This window comes from Schistocerca gregaria, chromosome 2, assembly GCF_023897955.1.
Source record: "Schistocerca gregaria isolate iqSchGreg1 chromosome 2, iqSchGreg1.2, whole genome shotgun sequence".
NCBI lineage: Eukaryota > Metazoa > Arthropoda > Insecta > Orthoptera > Acrididae > Schistocerca > Schistocerca gregaria.
The window spans coordinates 177222644-177237982 of record NC_064921.1 but is presented as its reverse complement, the minus strand read 5'-3'; the positions used below and the strand labels follow the sequence as shown (position 1 = coordinate 177237982).

General features: G+C 44.7%; 1 protein-coding gene across 1 annotated transcript in view; it reads left to right on the top strand.

The window, feature by feature from the left end:
* The window catches only part of LOC126336632 (UDP-glucosyltransferase 2-like), an 88626-nt gene that overhangs the window by 52016 nt on the left and 21271 nt on the right, over window positions 1–15339 (top strand). The window contains exon 6 of the mRNA XM_050000524.1: window positions 7567–7786. Coding sequence (XP_049856481.1) covers window positions 7567–7786 — 220 coding nt within the window. The remainder of the gene's footprint in view (window positions 1–7566; window positions 7787–15339) is intronic.

Genomic DNA, 15339 nt, shown 5'->3' with positions numbered 1-15339 from the left:
CGTCTGGTCAATGGTGGCCGAGCAACTAACTCGTCACAATACGCCAATCACTACTCTTGATGAACTGTGGTATCGTGTTGAAGCCACATGGGCAGCTGTACATGTACACGCCATCCAAACTCTGTTTGACTCAATGCCCAGGCGTATCAAGGCCGTTGTTGCTGCCAGAGGTGGTTGTTCTGAGTACTGATTTCTCAGGATCTATGCACCCAAATTGTGTGAAAATGTAATTACATGTCAGTTCTTGTATAATATATGTGCCCAATGAATACCAGTTTATCACATGCATTTCTTCTTGGTGTAGCAATTTTAATGGCCAGTAGTGTGCTTTCTAATATACTCTCCATTGTTGCCAGACATCCTCCCAAATTTTACACTTTAGCAACTTTTTAGAGATATTCGCTCTCAGGCATTGCGAGCAAGATGCGCAGGCATCTGCAAGCACGCCGTGGTACTGCGTCACCAACCCACATCTGTCACTGGACTCCATCTATAGAGGAACCGCTGCTGCAGGCAGTCCGTCAGTCTTTCCGCGACCTCGTATCGTCCATAATTAAAATTCCATTTCCAAAACGTTGTAGGAAGAGAACCACCGTTCAGAATAACGTCAAAATTTGAACAGCAGGCGGATAAGTCACAGGGAAAAAGAATCGAAAATCTTAGCAATATATGGCGCTGTAAGGGTCAGAACATGCACACCAAGAGGCATGCTGCACAAGGCTACTTCTCAGTTTGCATCCAAAACGCCCAGTGTGACTGTCTCCGTGGTGGATCGTGTGCTGCTGGTATAGCTCTTTTGCAAGAACTGTGACTGTTTGTCAGTAGCCCTGCAGAAGTTCTGAATATAAAAAGAGTTTGGTTGTTTGGTTGATTTAGGGAAGGGACCCAAACTGCGAGGTCATCGGTCCCGTCGGGTTTGGGCAGAAGGACAACCGTGCTCTTTCAGAGGAACCATCCCGGCATTTGCCTGAAATATTTTAGGGGAATCACGGGGAAGTTAAATCAGGATGGCTGGACTCATGTTTGAAACGTCGACCTCCCGACTGCGAGTCAAGTATGATAAAAAGGCATTGGTCCGACATATGGTAAGGGTTTGGAGAAAATGACTGCAAAATTCGAAAAAGTCCAGTGTGGTAGAGGAAGGAAGCAAAATTGGAAAAGAGTTTCTTTGGAAGTACAATGTGGCAAAGGGAGGAAGCAAGTTAGCATGGGATTGGTGGGAGAGGGGGGGGGGAAGGGGGGGATTGAGCCATGGAAAATTCTGTGCACAGACGAAGCCTATTTTCTTTTCCAAGGACATGCAGAATTACAGAATATGGGCAAAGGAAAATCCGCACCCACATCAATCGCTACCACTCCAGTCAGTCAAGGTGACAGTGTGGTGCGGGTTGAAGGTATCGTTCGTCGTAGTACTGTATTTTTTTGAGGAGATGAGTCCTGCCGGTCCTGTTACTTGTACCCCCACTTGTAAACGTTATTAGAGTCTTTTGCTCACTAGCGTCATTCGAACCCTTCAACAGCGTGTATGTGCGGGTACGATCATTTTTATGTACGATGGCGCTCCTATCCACATTACACAGCCAGTGAAGCGACTGCTGGAGAGGCATTTCAGAAATGACGAGTATCAGCCGCCATTTTCGTACGCCTGACGAAACAGTATACCTGATTTAGTCCATGTGGCTTCTAGTTAGGGGGTTATCTGAAAGATGCTGTGTTCAGTGTTCCAACTACTAACGTAACCGAACTGAAGGCACGCATTGCGCAAAGCATTACGAACGTGACCCCCGCCCCCCTCACCCATCCCCCCCCCTCCCCCCCCTCCCCCCCCACGAAAGGCATTCCGCTCTGTTTTGAAATATGCTCTTTCTCGATTTCAGGTTGTGCCAGAAAACGGTGGACAGCATATTAAACACGTGGTACGCCAATCTCCTGACAATTAGAAACCGATGTATTTCGCTTTTTATGCAGTTTTTGGCTCCAGGACAATTAAAAACAGATGTCACTTTGCTTTTCATGTGATTTTTGGCCTTAGGACAATTAGAAACCGATTGCCGCGTCAGATGAGTTTACCAAACCAATATTGCCACAACTGTTGACTGTCTAACTCGTGCAGTCATGCACATTGAACAATATGTGTGATGCAACGTGGAACTCAAAACCATAGCTGTCATATTACGATTTATCTATTATTTTAGCAGTCGATCCCAGTTACATTAAGGATGTGTGTATGCGTGGATAGTGGTCTTGATAAGTACTTTAAATTGAGAGGATGGTTGACATTGAAACTTTGTAATTGAGGCATTACGTGTCCTGTTTCTTAGCTGCAAAATTCGTATGATCTGCACACATATGTGACGCTATTGGTCTCAGCCTTGCGTCCACAATTTCCAGGAAGTTCATGAACATTTCATTCCACATGTCTCCTGAAACCTATCAACGGTTGCGTCATGCAAAATATGGATCAACATTCTATAACAAGATCTTAGAAGTTGTGTCCCATGTAGAGTCAGAAGACCTAAATATGGTGTTTTAACGTCGTTATGATGCATATTGATTAAACGGATATCGTACTTGACTGGGCTATCGAGCAAACTCTTAAAATTCAGTGTAATTGAGTAGGCATCCGCAGCCAGAGCCAGTTGACAGAGACGTTTCCTGAGTATCGCAGAGCATTATGAGGTAAAAAAGTGTGTCGGAGAAACCATTGTTTCGGCCACGGTTACAGTGGACTTCTTCTGGGTCTACTGAAAATTCAGCTTTAAAAACAATATTGTTCATAATTAAATTACAGATCAGTCAGTTACATCTGCATATGCACAGTGGAGCTTTCAAATTAAACTAGAAACGGAATGTAAAGCGTCTTGAAAACAAAAGTAACACTAGGATTATCCCCAATAACTTAGAAAACTATATTTGTAATTCTTTAAAGGCCACAATGAATTCCTGGAACTTTACGTTTTTTTTATAACACCAGTGAGCTTAGGGAACTGGACTGTGTTTGTCAGAATTTGTCCCTTCTACAATGCGGTTCTCTTTTTAAACGCATTCCCATCAAATCGGAAATAAGTTGTTCCTCACATTGCAGTGCCTTACCGTGGGCAGTGTGCAGTAAAATTCACTTAAAATGCGAGCTCTTCAATCCATTCCAGATGTTAAAACTTTCGTTGCTTTTCCCTCAAAATTCAACAGCTGGTTTTAAATCGAAAAATTGATCCAGGCATGGCCCTCGACATACCCAACGTACTTTGAAATTTTATATAAAATCTATGTGCTCTACGTTCAGTTCCATCGTAAACTGTTGAAACTGAATAATGTTTGCGACTTCACAAACTTTAGTATTCGTACCAGCAATTTCTTTACGTGCTCGATGCGCAGCACGAAGTATTTCTTGACGTACTCGGTACTGAATCCCGTCTAACAACCGTTGTAATTTTTTGCTCTTCCATCTTCAGCTTTATCATAGAATTATTTCTGCATGGCATTGTAATGTCGTTTCATAGCAAATTTGGGGAAGTCATCGATTATGCGACTACACAATAAATACTGAGCATTCTCATCCTTATGCACTTTCATTCCCACTTAGTTATAAAGACTTGTGAAGATATATCGCCAAAGTGCCTCTTTTTGTGAAAACAGCCACTGCATCTGTGAACGTCCATCATACTACGAACAAACAGTGAAGAGTAAACAGCGCTGAGCTCATGATTCTTCTTAAATGAACGGAGTGGTTGCGACACATATTTGGTAGTACTCCTAATATTAATGCGATGGTTATCATTTTTGACAGAGCACTGAAAGACCTGAGTCGAAACAAGGCCCCCGGAGTAGACAACATTCCATTGGAACTACTGACGGCCTCGGGAGAGCCAGTCCTGACAAAAATCTACCATCTGGTGAGCAAGATGTATGAAACAGGCGAAATACCCTCAGACTTCAAGAAGAATATAATAATTCCAATCCCAAAGAAAGCAGGTGTTGACAGATGTGAAAATTACCTAACTATCAGTTTAAAAAGTCACAGCTGCAAAATACTAAGGCGAGTTCTTTACAGACGAATGGAAAAACTAGTAGAATCCAACCTCGGGGAAGATCAGTTTGGATTCCGTAGAAATGTTGGAACACGTGAGGCAATACTGACCCTACGACTTATCTTAGAAGCTAGATTAAGGAAGGGCAAACCTACGTTTCTAGCTTTTGTAGACTTAGAGAAATCTTTTCACAATGTTGACTGGAATACTCTCTTTCAAATTCTGAAGGTGGCAGGGGTAAAATACAGGGAGCGAAAGGCTATTTACAATTTTTACAGAAACCAGATGGCAGTTATAAGAGTCGAGGGACATGAAAGGGAAGCAGTGGTTGGGAAGGGAGTGAGACAGGGTTGTAGCCTTTCCCCGGTGTTATTCAATCTGTATATTGAGCAAGCAGTGAAGAAAACAAAAGAAAAATTCGGAGCAGGTATTAAAATCTATGGAGAAGAAATAAAAACTTTGAGGTTCGCCGATGACATTGTAATTCTGTCAGAGACAGCAAAGGACTTGGAAGAGCAGTTGAACGGAATGGACAGTGTCTTGAAAGGAGGATATAAGATGAAAATCAACAAAAGGAAAACGAGAATAATGGAATGTAGTCGAATTATGTTGTGTGATGCTGAGGGAATTAGATTAGGAAATGAGACACTTAAAGTAGTAAAGGAGCTTTGCTATTTGGGGAGCAAAATAACTGATGATGGTCAAAGTAGAGAGGATATAATATGTAGACTGGCAATGGCAAGGAAAGCGTTTCTGAAGAAGAGAAATTTGTTAACATCGAGTATAGATTTAAGTGTCAGGAAGTCATTTCTGAAAGTATTTGTATGGAGTGTAGCCATGTATGGAAGTGAAACATGGACGATAAATAGTTTGGACAAGAAGAGAATAGAAGCTTTCGAAATGGGGTGCTACAGAAGAATGCTGAAGATTAGATGGGTAGATCACATAACTAATGAGGAAGTATTGAATAGGATTGGGGAGAAGAGAAGTTTGTGGCACAACTTGACCAGAAGAAGACATCGGTTGGTAGGACATGTTCTGAGGCATCAAGGGATCACCAATTTAGTATTGGAGGGCAGCGTGGAGGGTAAAATCGTAGAGGGAGACCAAGAGATGAATACACTAAGCAGATTCAGAAGGATGTAGGTTGCAGTAGGTACTGTGGAGATGAAGCAGCTTGCACAGGATAGGGTAGCATGGAGAGCTGCATCAAACCAGTCACAGGACTGAAGACCACAACAACATCATTTTTACATGTGGCAATGTTTTACGACAACAACAGACTTGAAAGGTTTTATATGCTTTTACAGGAAATGACTTCCGTTTTTATCCATAATGTACAGGGTGCAAGTTCTGAGCATATATGAACGTCATTGTTTCTGTTTGTAGTGCAAAGCGCAAATTTTGTGATAACTGTTATTCCTTGTGCACTGCAGCTACTATCAGGATTATGGACTGAGCCAATATGTACACTAACGAAAGAAAAGCAAATTGTAGACCTTAACCGGTATTAACATTAATCTACCAACCACGACATAGCTTAGCACTATCCACGCCACCTCCTGAATTTACATAAGTAAATTAGAAAGACAGCTGCTACTTGAAAAAAAAAATTGCTGCCTCCACAATAGTTGCTGTTTATTTCCAACTGGTAGCTTCATATTTATTTCAATATACTCGTATTTTTCAAGTAAAATAGTTACTTACATTTGGAAACACAGTGTTTACAGCGCATAGCTACTTGAAATATAACTTCACAACAAATACTCGTACCTTCCTTCTAAACAAAAGAAGTTTTTAATTCTTGAATCTAGATATGAGGAGTGGCTAATTAAATGCATTTTTTAAATTTTTATTTTAAAGACAAATACACTATCTCTAGTTTTTATACAGTATTTTTGTGTGAAAAATCCAAATTCGAGGATGATGTAACTCCTCGTTGTGGAATCTCGCTTCATGATGTAGCCGTATTTTACGGTACTCAGTGAGCACAGCTTTTATTAAAATGACAAATGTGTTGTCGGAGGGAGAAATATTTTAAACGCGTCCATTCCGCTGAAGTAATTCATTATTTCTTTATGCCCAACAAACCTAACATAACTAATTTCTGCAAATGGTTTTCCACGGTAATAATCGACATTTGTCTTAATGCTTTCTCGTCCATTTTGAAATATACCTATGAAGTATATTTATAAAAGCTATTCTTCTTGTAGAGTGGACCAGTAACGTTTCCATAACAGGTTGTTTTTCTTTAAATAGCAAGTGTTTTGCTTGCTTTACGTATCGGCTTATGCCACTGTATGTAGCAAAAGTCATAAAGCCTATTTTGTGTAAAAACAGGGCATTATGGATAGAAACGGATGTCATTTTTTACAAAAGAATAACAACGCGTTTCGTATTGTTAAGAAATCATTAGAAAACTAATAGTGCCTGCCAGACTGATATTTTGTCTTCTATTCTGCTGAAACTGTGGAAGATTCGCAGTGTAACAGAAACAAGGATTCACTGAAGAACTGCAATTCTGTCGCTTATAAAATGGAAGAACTGTCAATACTTTTGATCTGGACACAAGTAGAAACGATAACCACCGCATTAATAGTAGTAATTTCACATAAATTAGGTTAACTTAATACTTCATGTAAATAATAATACAACAGTTCGTTCGGTTGTTAAAAATCAATGTTTGATTTCAGCTCAAAAAGAGAAAGCCAGTACCTGCCAGCTCCAGTTCACATAACGCGTAATGACAGAAGATCGTCTCTCTGTCCTCCGTCACATGACTTAGATGTTGGTTCGAAACCCTAACTCGGCAAAGATAGGGGCGTGCGCGGTCTGTGTTATCTGTAGTCCTTAGGTATTAGTGGCTCTTACTGCATGGCTATTGTTCCGCGCATCCACCGTGCCCACAGTTAACGTCGCTGTTACTCTTTCCCTGGACCACGACTTTGCGTGCCCGCTCGGACGATCTCTGCAGTAGACGTTCAACACATTTTTACAAAACACTTAATAAAATGATTTTTCGCACTTGACCCTCTGCCATCGTTTCCAACCGTATATTACTCATTATGTTCCTTGAAGCAATTTAAAGTAATACTGGGGGGGGGGAGGGGGGGGGGGCAAACGCATGTAAATGCACCGATACGTTGTAAATCAGACATAGCAAACATCGCCATGAACACTGTACAGTATTCCACTTGAATAATAGTAGCTCAGTAAAAAGGTGAGATATCATCATTGTGGGCATTCTGAAAGCTTTGACGGGTATTTATTTACCATTGGTACATCGCTAACTAAGTTATTATTTCTTTTTATCGTTTGCTCTTTAATGTTTAAACTTCTTCTGAAAGAAACTCTGTGCCGGACAGGGATTCGAACAGGAGACGTTTTGCTAGTCGGTCGAGCACTTGCCCATGAAAGGATACGCGTCCCAGTCCGAAATATACTTTTAACCTGCCAGTAAGTTTCAAAATAGTACATAGTTCGCTGCAGAGTGAAAATTCATTGGGAATGTGTTAAGTATTATTTGTTCTGTTCACAGCTCACCCGAAGTTGGTCCTCTTCGTCACGCAAGGAGGCCTTCAGAGTATGAATGAAGCCACTTACCACGCTGTCCCGTTTCTCGTCATCCCGTTCTTCTCCGATCAGGATCACAACGCTGCCAAGATACAGCAGGCGGGGATAGGGTTATGGCTGAAATACAGTGACGTCACCAAGGACACGGTGCTTCACGGTATACGTGCTGTTTTAGAAAATACAAAGTAAGTGTATGACATTTTTAGTAATCATTCAGTCTTAACCATACACCTTGTTTACAGCGGTACGCAGACGTCAATTAAATTACGATGCAGATTACTAATTTTTGTATTCAACGATAGCATGCATGGCTATAGAGTATTTTTCGTACAGCATTCGCACACTGACGATATGGTTAAGTGATACACTTTGAACACCTTGGCCTAAAGTTACCAGACTTGTTGTTGTTTTAAACAAATAAGCTTGGCATCCAACATTAAGGTGGTAGGCAAAGACCCCCACTACCACTGAAAGTAGCTGCTATACTGAGTTAGCTTGTTAAGCACACAGTAGCTAATCATCTCCGTCACGGAGCAACACACATTAAGATACACTTAATTCATCATCATTTAAGACTGATTATGCCTTTCAGCGTTCAGTCTGGAGCATAGTCCCCCTTATAAAATTCCTCCATGATTCCTTATTCAGTGCTAACATTGGTGTCTCTTCCTATGTAAAACCTATTACTTCAAAATCATTCTTAATCGAATCCAGGTACCTTCTCCTTGGTCTGCACCGACTGCAACTACCCTCTACTGCTGAACCCATGAGTCTCTTGGGTAACCTTGCTTCTCCCATGCGTGTAACATGACCTCACATCTAAGCCTGTTCGCCGTGACTGCTATAGAGTTCATTCCCAGATTTTCTTTGATTTCCTCATTGTGGACAGCCTCCTGCCATTGTTCCCATCTACTAGTACCTGCAATCATCCTAGCTACTTTCATATCCGTAACCTCAACCTTGTTGACAAGGTAACCTGAATCCACCCAACTTTCGCTCCCATACAACAAAGTTGGTCGAAAGTTTGAACGGTGGACAGATATCTCAGTCTTGGTACTGACTTCCTTCTTGCAGAAGAGAGTAGATCGTACCTGAGCGCTCACTGCATTAGCTTTGCTACACCTCGCTTCCAGTTCTTTCATTATGTTGCCATCCTGTGAGAATATGCATCCTAAGTACTTGAAACCGTCCACCTGTTCTAACTTTGTTCGTCCTATTTGGCACTCAATCCGTTTATATTTTTTTCCCACTGACATTACTTTCGTTTTGGAGATGCTAATCTTCATACCATAGTCCTTACATTTCTGATCTAGCTCTGAAATATTACTTTGCAAACTTTCAATCGAATCTGCCATCACAACTAAGTCATCCGCATATGCAAGACTGCTTATTTTGTGTTCACATATTTTAATCTCACCCAGCCACTCTATTGTTTTCAACATACGATCCATAAATAATATGAACAACAGTGGAGACAGGTTGCAGCCTTGCCTTACCCCTGAAACTACTTTGAACCATGAACTCAATTTACTGTCAACTCTAACTGCTGCCTGACTATCCATGTAAAGACCTTTAATTGCTTGCAAAAGTTTGCCTCCTATTCCATAATCTCGTAGAATAGACTGTTGTGGTTGGCAGGAGAGCCAACACCGTGTTACTAGAGGAGGCTGAAAGGCACGCGATTTAGCTCACGCAGGCTGGCGTGAGGTCTGGAACAGGACAAGGAAATTAGAATTTAGAAACAACGGAAGTAGCTGGTGGAATACTTAACTTTAATCCATTAATGACGAACGTCGGTTTTGACGGTACATGATTCACAATATCAATAGAAACTGATAATGGTGCCTTGCTAGGTCGTAGCAAATAACGTAGCTTAAGTCTATGCTAACTACTGTCCTGGCAAAGGAGAGCGTATTTTGTCAGTGAACCAGCGCTGGCAAAGTCGGCTGTACAACTGGGGCGACTGCTAGGAAGTCTCTCTAGACCTGCCGTGTGGCGGCGCTCGGTCTGCAATCACTGATAGTGGCGACACGCGGGTCCGACGTATACTATCGGACTGCGGCCGATTTAAAGGCTACCACCTAGCAGGTGTGGTGTCTGGCGGTGACACCACATTCCTCCCCCGCAAATCGGCGTACGGTTGTGGCATAAGCCTTCCGCCCGCCGTGGGGAGGACCCGATGTTGACGTAGGCGACGAGGTGGGGAGCCTAACAACAGGCGAGGCTGTGCCACCCGCACCCTGCCATTCGGACCGCGGGGAGCTAGGAAACGCCTGAAAACCTGCTCCAGGGTGCATGCCAACATGCGGTGTATGCGCCCGTAGAGAGACAAGAGGTGCTGAAGGGTCGACCGCCATCGGGCCGGGGCACCCGACGGGCGAAGACGACATATGGTCCGGAGCGGGCAAGAGTTCCATGTCGGACGACAACTGGTCACGTGAAGCGATCGGCGGCGCGTGACCCAGGAAGGCGCCCGGCGGTAGCAGCGACGCGTCCACTGCGGGTGTCGCCGGCGGGAGAACAGGCGGTGGCGGTGGCTGTGGCGGCGGCGCGTCGCCATGGGGCAAAATGGAAGGCAGCGTCGGTAACACCTGGGGCTGAGGCGTGCCAGTAGATGGGTTCCCAGGGCGCTGACGGGACGGCACCGTCGTTGAAAACAGACGGCGAGCGGCAGATCCCGTGCGACGACAGAGGCGCAGCTGATTGAGATGCCGACGCACCTCACCAGAGGCCCCCAAAACCAGATACATAACACGTCCGAGGCAGCGAAGAATGCGCCCTTGGAGCCAGCGCCGTGAACCCCGGTAGTGGCGGTAGTAGACAACGTCGCCTGGGGCAAAAGCAGGTGTCTGCCGCGGCACAGGAACCTGATGAGGCGGATGTAGCAAAGACATCAAGGTTCGATGATGACGACCGTGGAGCAACTCAGCTGGCGAGCGACCATCTCGGGGCTGAAAGCGATACGAGGACAAAAAGAGCAATAACGCGTCCTCCCGAGAATGCGACTCTTTCAACTTCAACATCTGTAACTTGAAAGTCCTGACCAACCGTTCAGCGGCACCGTTTGACTGTGGCGAAAACGGCGCGGGTGTCAGATGTTGAATACCATTGGCCTTGAAGAATGACAAATTCTGCGGACATGAATTGTGGGCCATTGTCGGAAACAATAGTCTGTGGAAGACCTTCAATGCAAAAGATAGCAGATAACGCTTGGACGGTGGCAGATGACGTCGTGGAAGACATCCGGACAACAAAAGGAAAATTACTGAATGAATCTACCACAACCAACCATCGAGCATTCCAGAATAGACCAGCAAAATCGATGTGTAGGCGTTGCCAAGGGGAAGTGGCTTTTGACCATGCAAAGAATTTCCGCGGTGGTGCCGATTGTTGTTCGGTACACACCATGCAAGAAGAGCACATATTCGTAATCGTGGCATGGATTCCGAACCAAGTACAGTACTGACGAGCAAGTTGTTTCGTTCTCACTATACCCCAATGTCCTTGGTGGAGAAGCTGTAAGAAAGAGGACTGTAACGAACGTGGTACCACGACCCTGGACTGATCATTATCAGAACGCAACAGCAAAACATCACGTCGTACAAAAAGTATTTCCTTATAAGCAAAAAGTCGGTGAACCAACGGGTCCCCGATCCGTGACTTTGACAAGGGCCATTGCGTAGCAATAAAACTCAGAACGGGAGCAAGGACAGGGTCGGCAGCTGTGGATGTAGCTACACGACGAAAATCAATCGGAAACGATTCGACCACGTCATCGGTTTCCGCATCACTGCACAGGCACGCAAGTTCGGAGGAATCGAATGCCCTATCCTCAGCAACAGGCAAGCGGGACAACGCATCGGCGTGTCCGTGCTTAGCAGTGGACCGATACAAGATATCGTAGCGGTATTGCGAGAGGAAAATAGACCAGCGAATGAATTTCTGCACAGTAAGTGGAGGTACAGGCTTGGTCGGATGAAGAAGCGATGTCAAATGTTTGTGGTCTGTGATTATGGTAAAGTGACGACCATACAAGAAATTATGAAACCTTGTAACACCAAATACGAGAGCCAATGCTTCTTTCTCGATCTGTGAATAATTTCTTTGAGCAGACGAGAGCAATTTGGACGCAAAGGCAATAGGGCGATCGTGCGATCCATCTTTGTGCGCAAGCACAGCACCGATCCCGAAATCCGATGCATCCACCATCAACAAGAGGGGTTTCTGGGGATCGAATGGCGTAAGGCAAGTATTGGAAAGCAACGCCGATTTCAACTGGCGAAAGGCGCGTTCGCATTCCGTCGTCCAGGCGAACGGAACACCCTTACGTCGTAAGCGATGAAGCGGAGCTGAAATGGAAGAGGCATGCGGCACATATTTATGATAATAGTTGACTTTTCCCAGCACACTCTGTAGCTGCTTCAAATTCTGCGGCGGCGGCAAGTCTTGTATGGCACGAAGGTGCGTGGGGCTTGATGTATGCCTTGGGCATTGAGTACATGTCCAAAGTATGGCAAGCCCCGAGCAAAAAACACACATTTGTTCTTCCGCAAACGAAGACCATTTTGTCGCAAGACCTGAAATAATGTTCTGAGATTGGCCAAATGTTCTTCTTCCGTCTTTCTGGAGATCACAATATCGTCCAGATAATTTTCTGCAGTAGGGACCGACGCACAAACAGTTTGTAGATATTGCTGAAACAATGCAGGGGCGGATGCACATCCGAATGGCAGCCGTTTGAATTGATTCAACCCAAGATGCATGTTAATCACCAAAACGCGCTGGGATTATTTGTCGACCGGTATTTGCAAGTACGCATCTGCGAGGTCCAGCTTCGAAAAAGATTTACCCGGGCACAGTTTGTCGAAAAGATCTTCCGGGCGGGGTAAAGGAAAAGTTGCAATCACTAGTTGTGGATTCACTGTTGCCTTTTAGTCCACACAAGGTCTCAATTTTCCGGAAGGTTTTGGCAAAATTACTAACGGTGATGCCCAGAGAGAAGCCTGCACACGTTCAATTACACCTTGCGATTCCAAATCGTGTAATGTTTTTGCGACCTCATCACGCAATGCGTGGGGAACATTGCGCGCTCTGAAAAATTTCAGTTGCGCGTTTACTTTCAGTTCCTAATGTGCTTTGTAGTTCTTAGCGCAACCGAGGCCCGGTGCAAAATGTCTGCAAATTCTTCACATAGACGAGAAACACTGTCTGAAAGTACCGTCTGGTTCACTGATAGGACCTGATTTACTATAGACAAGTTAAACAACTGAAATAAATCGAAACCAAACAAGTTCACTGCAGAAGAAGAACGAAGGACGTAAAATGACACAAGTTTTGTTTGTCCTTTGTATGTTGCAAGAAGGCTGCACTGTCCTAACACAGGGATATCTTGACCTGAATAGCTAGTTAACTTAACATTTGCGGCACGCAACGGAGGTGTGCCCAGCAGTTTGTGTCTTGATTGATCAGTGAAACTGCAGCTCCGGTATCGAGCTGGAATGGTATCACTTTGCCGTTAATGTCCAAGTCTACAAAAAGTTTATTGTCCTGCTGACGACAAGAGCGACTGTCTCGTGCAACGTAAACTGACACTGGTACATAATCACTTGCGACTTGACGGGAGTTCCGGCGATGTTGATGCACACTATTTTTGGGACGAACACAGTCACTGTTGGAGAGAGTGGCACTGGGCGGAGTGGAATGAACTACATGAATTTCCATGGGCGAAGTTTCGCGAGCCGAGTACCCTTGGTTCGATTCCGATACCGGCGCGAAGCAAAGTGCGTGGAACGGTTTTGAGCTTGCGATCTGAGCTTTTTCCGGCAAACACTTTGAACATGTCCTTTTTTATTACAATAAAAGCAAATAGCTTTCCGTGACGGGCAATTCTCACGCGAATGTTTAGTAGCACACCACGGGCATGATTTTATCACTGCATTTGCTTGCCAGCGCAGCACACGTGGCTGAGAGCCTGGCGGCAGCGGCGCGGCCGGGCGCGAGGGCTGTTTACTGCTCCGTGCAGCTCGCCCGGCGGGCCGGTTAACCTGACACACTGCTGGCGAAGTTTCAAATGATTCCTGAGCAAAGTCAAGTGTGTCCTGCCGATCCAATATGTCCATCACTTGTTGAAGGGAGGGATTTACAAGTTTCAAAATCTGTTCCCTTATACGAACATCAGAAACGTTCTGTGCAATTGCATCACGTACCATAGTATCTGAATAATGGAGTCCACATTGACACTCAAAAGCACAATCCCTAGTAAGGCCTTGCAAGGTTGCAACCCACTCCCGATTTGTCTGACCGGCCGTACGTTTTGTACGAAAGAAGGTATACCGTTTGGCAACTACATTGACTGATTCTTTGAAATATGCATCTAATGCAGACAAAATTTCTTCGTAGGACAGAGTTGCTACGTCGCGTCGGGGAAATAATTTGACTATCACACGGTACGTATTCACGCCGACCGAAGACAACATAAAAGGCTGCCGCTCGTTACCTTGAATTCTGTGGGCGTGACCACTCTGTCCAGCTTTCCAGTGCAGCATCAAAAGGTCGAAAAGTGGGTGCAACAGCGTGTTGTGGCTGCGTTAGCGGTGAAGCGGCTGCTGCCGCATCGTTTTGCGTCGCACGTTGACCTTGGACGAGCTGTCCAAGGGCATCCAGTAAGGATTGCGTCTGCTGATTCTGTAAGCGATAAAATTCGGATAGTACATCTGGAGATTGTGGCGAAGCCATTACACAAGTAAATCAGGGCAATATTTACAAGAACGCCAATGCTGTGGTTGGCAGGAGAGCCAACACCGTGTTACTAGAGGAGGCCGAAAGGCACACGATTTAGCTCACGCAGGCTGGCGTGAGGTCTGGAACAGGACAAGGAAATTAGAATTTAAAAACAACTGACGTAGCTGGTGGAATACTTAACTTTAATCCATTAATGACGAACGTCGGTCTTGACGGTACATGATTCACAATATCAATAGAAAATGATAATGGCGCCTTGCTACGTTGTAGCAAATGACGTAGCTGAAGTCTATGCTAACTATCGTCTCGGCAAATGAGAGAGTATTTTGTCAGTGAACCATCGCTAGCAAAGTCGGCTGTACAACTGGGGCGAGTGCTAGGAAGTCTCTCTAGACCTGCTGTGTGGCGGCGCTCGGTCTGCAATCACTGATAGTGGCGACACGCGGGTCCGACGTATACTAACGGACCGCGGCCGATTTAAAGACTACCACCTAGCAAGCGTCGTGTCTGGCGTTGATACCACACAGACAATAACGTCCTCCTAGGAACCCGGTCATATGCCTTTTCTAGATCTATAAAGCATAGGTACAATTCCCTGTTCCACTTATAACATATCTCCTTTATTTGCCGTAAGCTAAAGATCTGGTTAGGTTATAATAGGTTAGTGTTGTTTAACGTCCCGTCAACACCGAGGTCATTAGAGACGGAGTGCAAGCTCGGGTTAGGGAAGGATGGGGAAGGAAATCGGCCGTGCCCTTTCAAAGGAACCATCCCGGCATTTGCCTGAAACGATTTAGGGAAATCACGGAAAACCTAAATCAGGATGGTTGGAGACGGGATTGAACCGTCGTCTTCCCCCGAATGCGAGTCCAGTGTGCTAACCACTGCGCCACCTCGCTCAGTAAAAGATCTGGTCCTGACAACCTCTAAGAGGCCTAAACCCACACTGATTTTCATCCAATTGGTCCTCAACTAATACTCGCACTTTCCTTTCAAC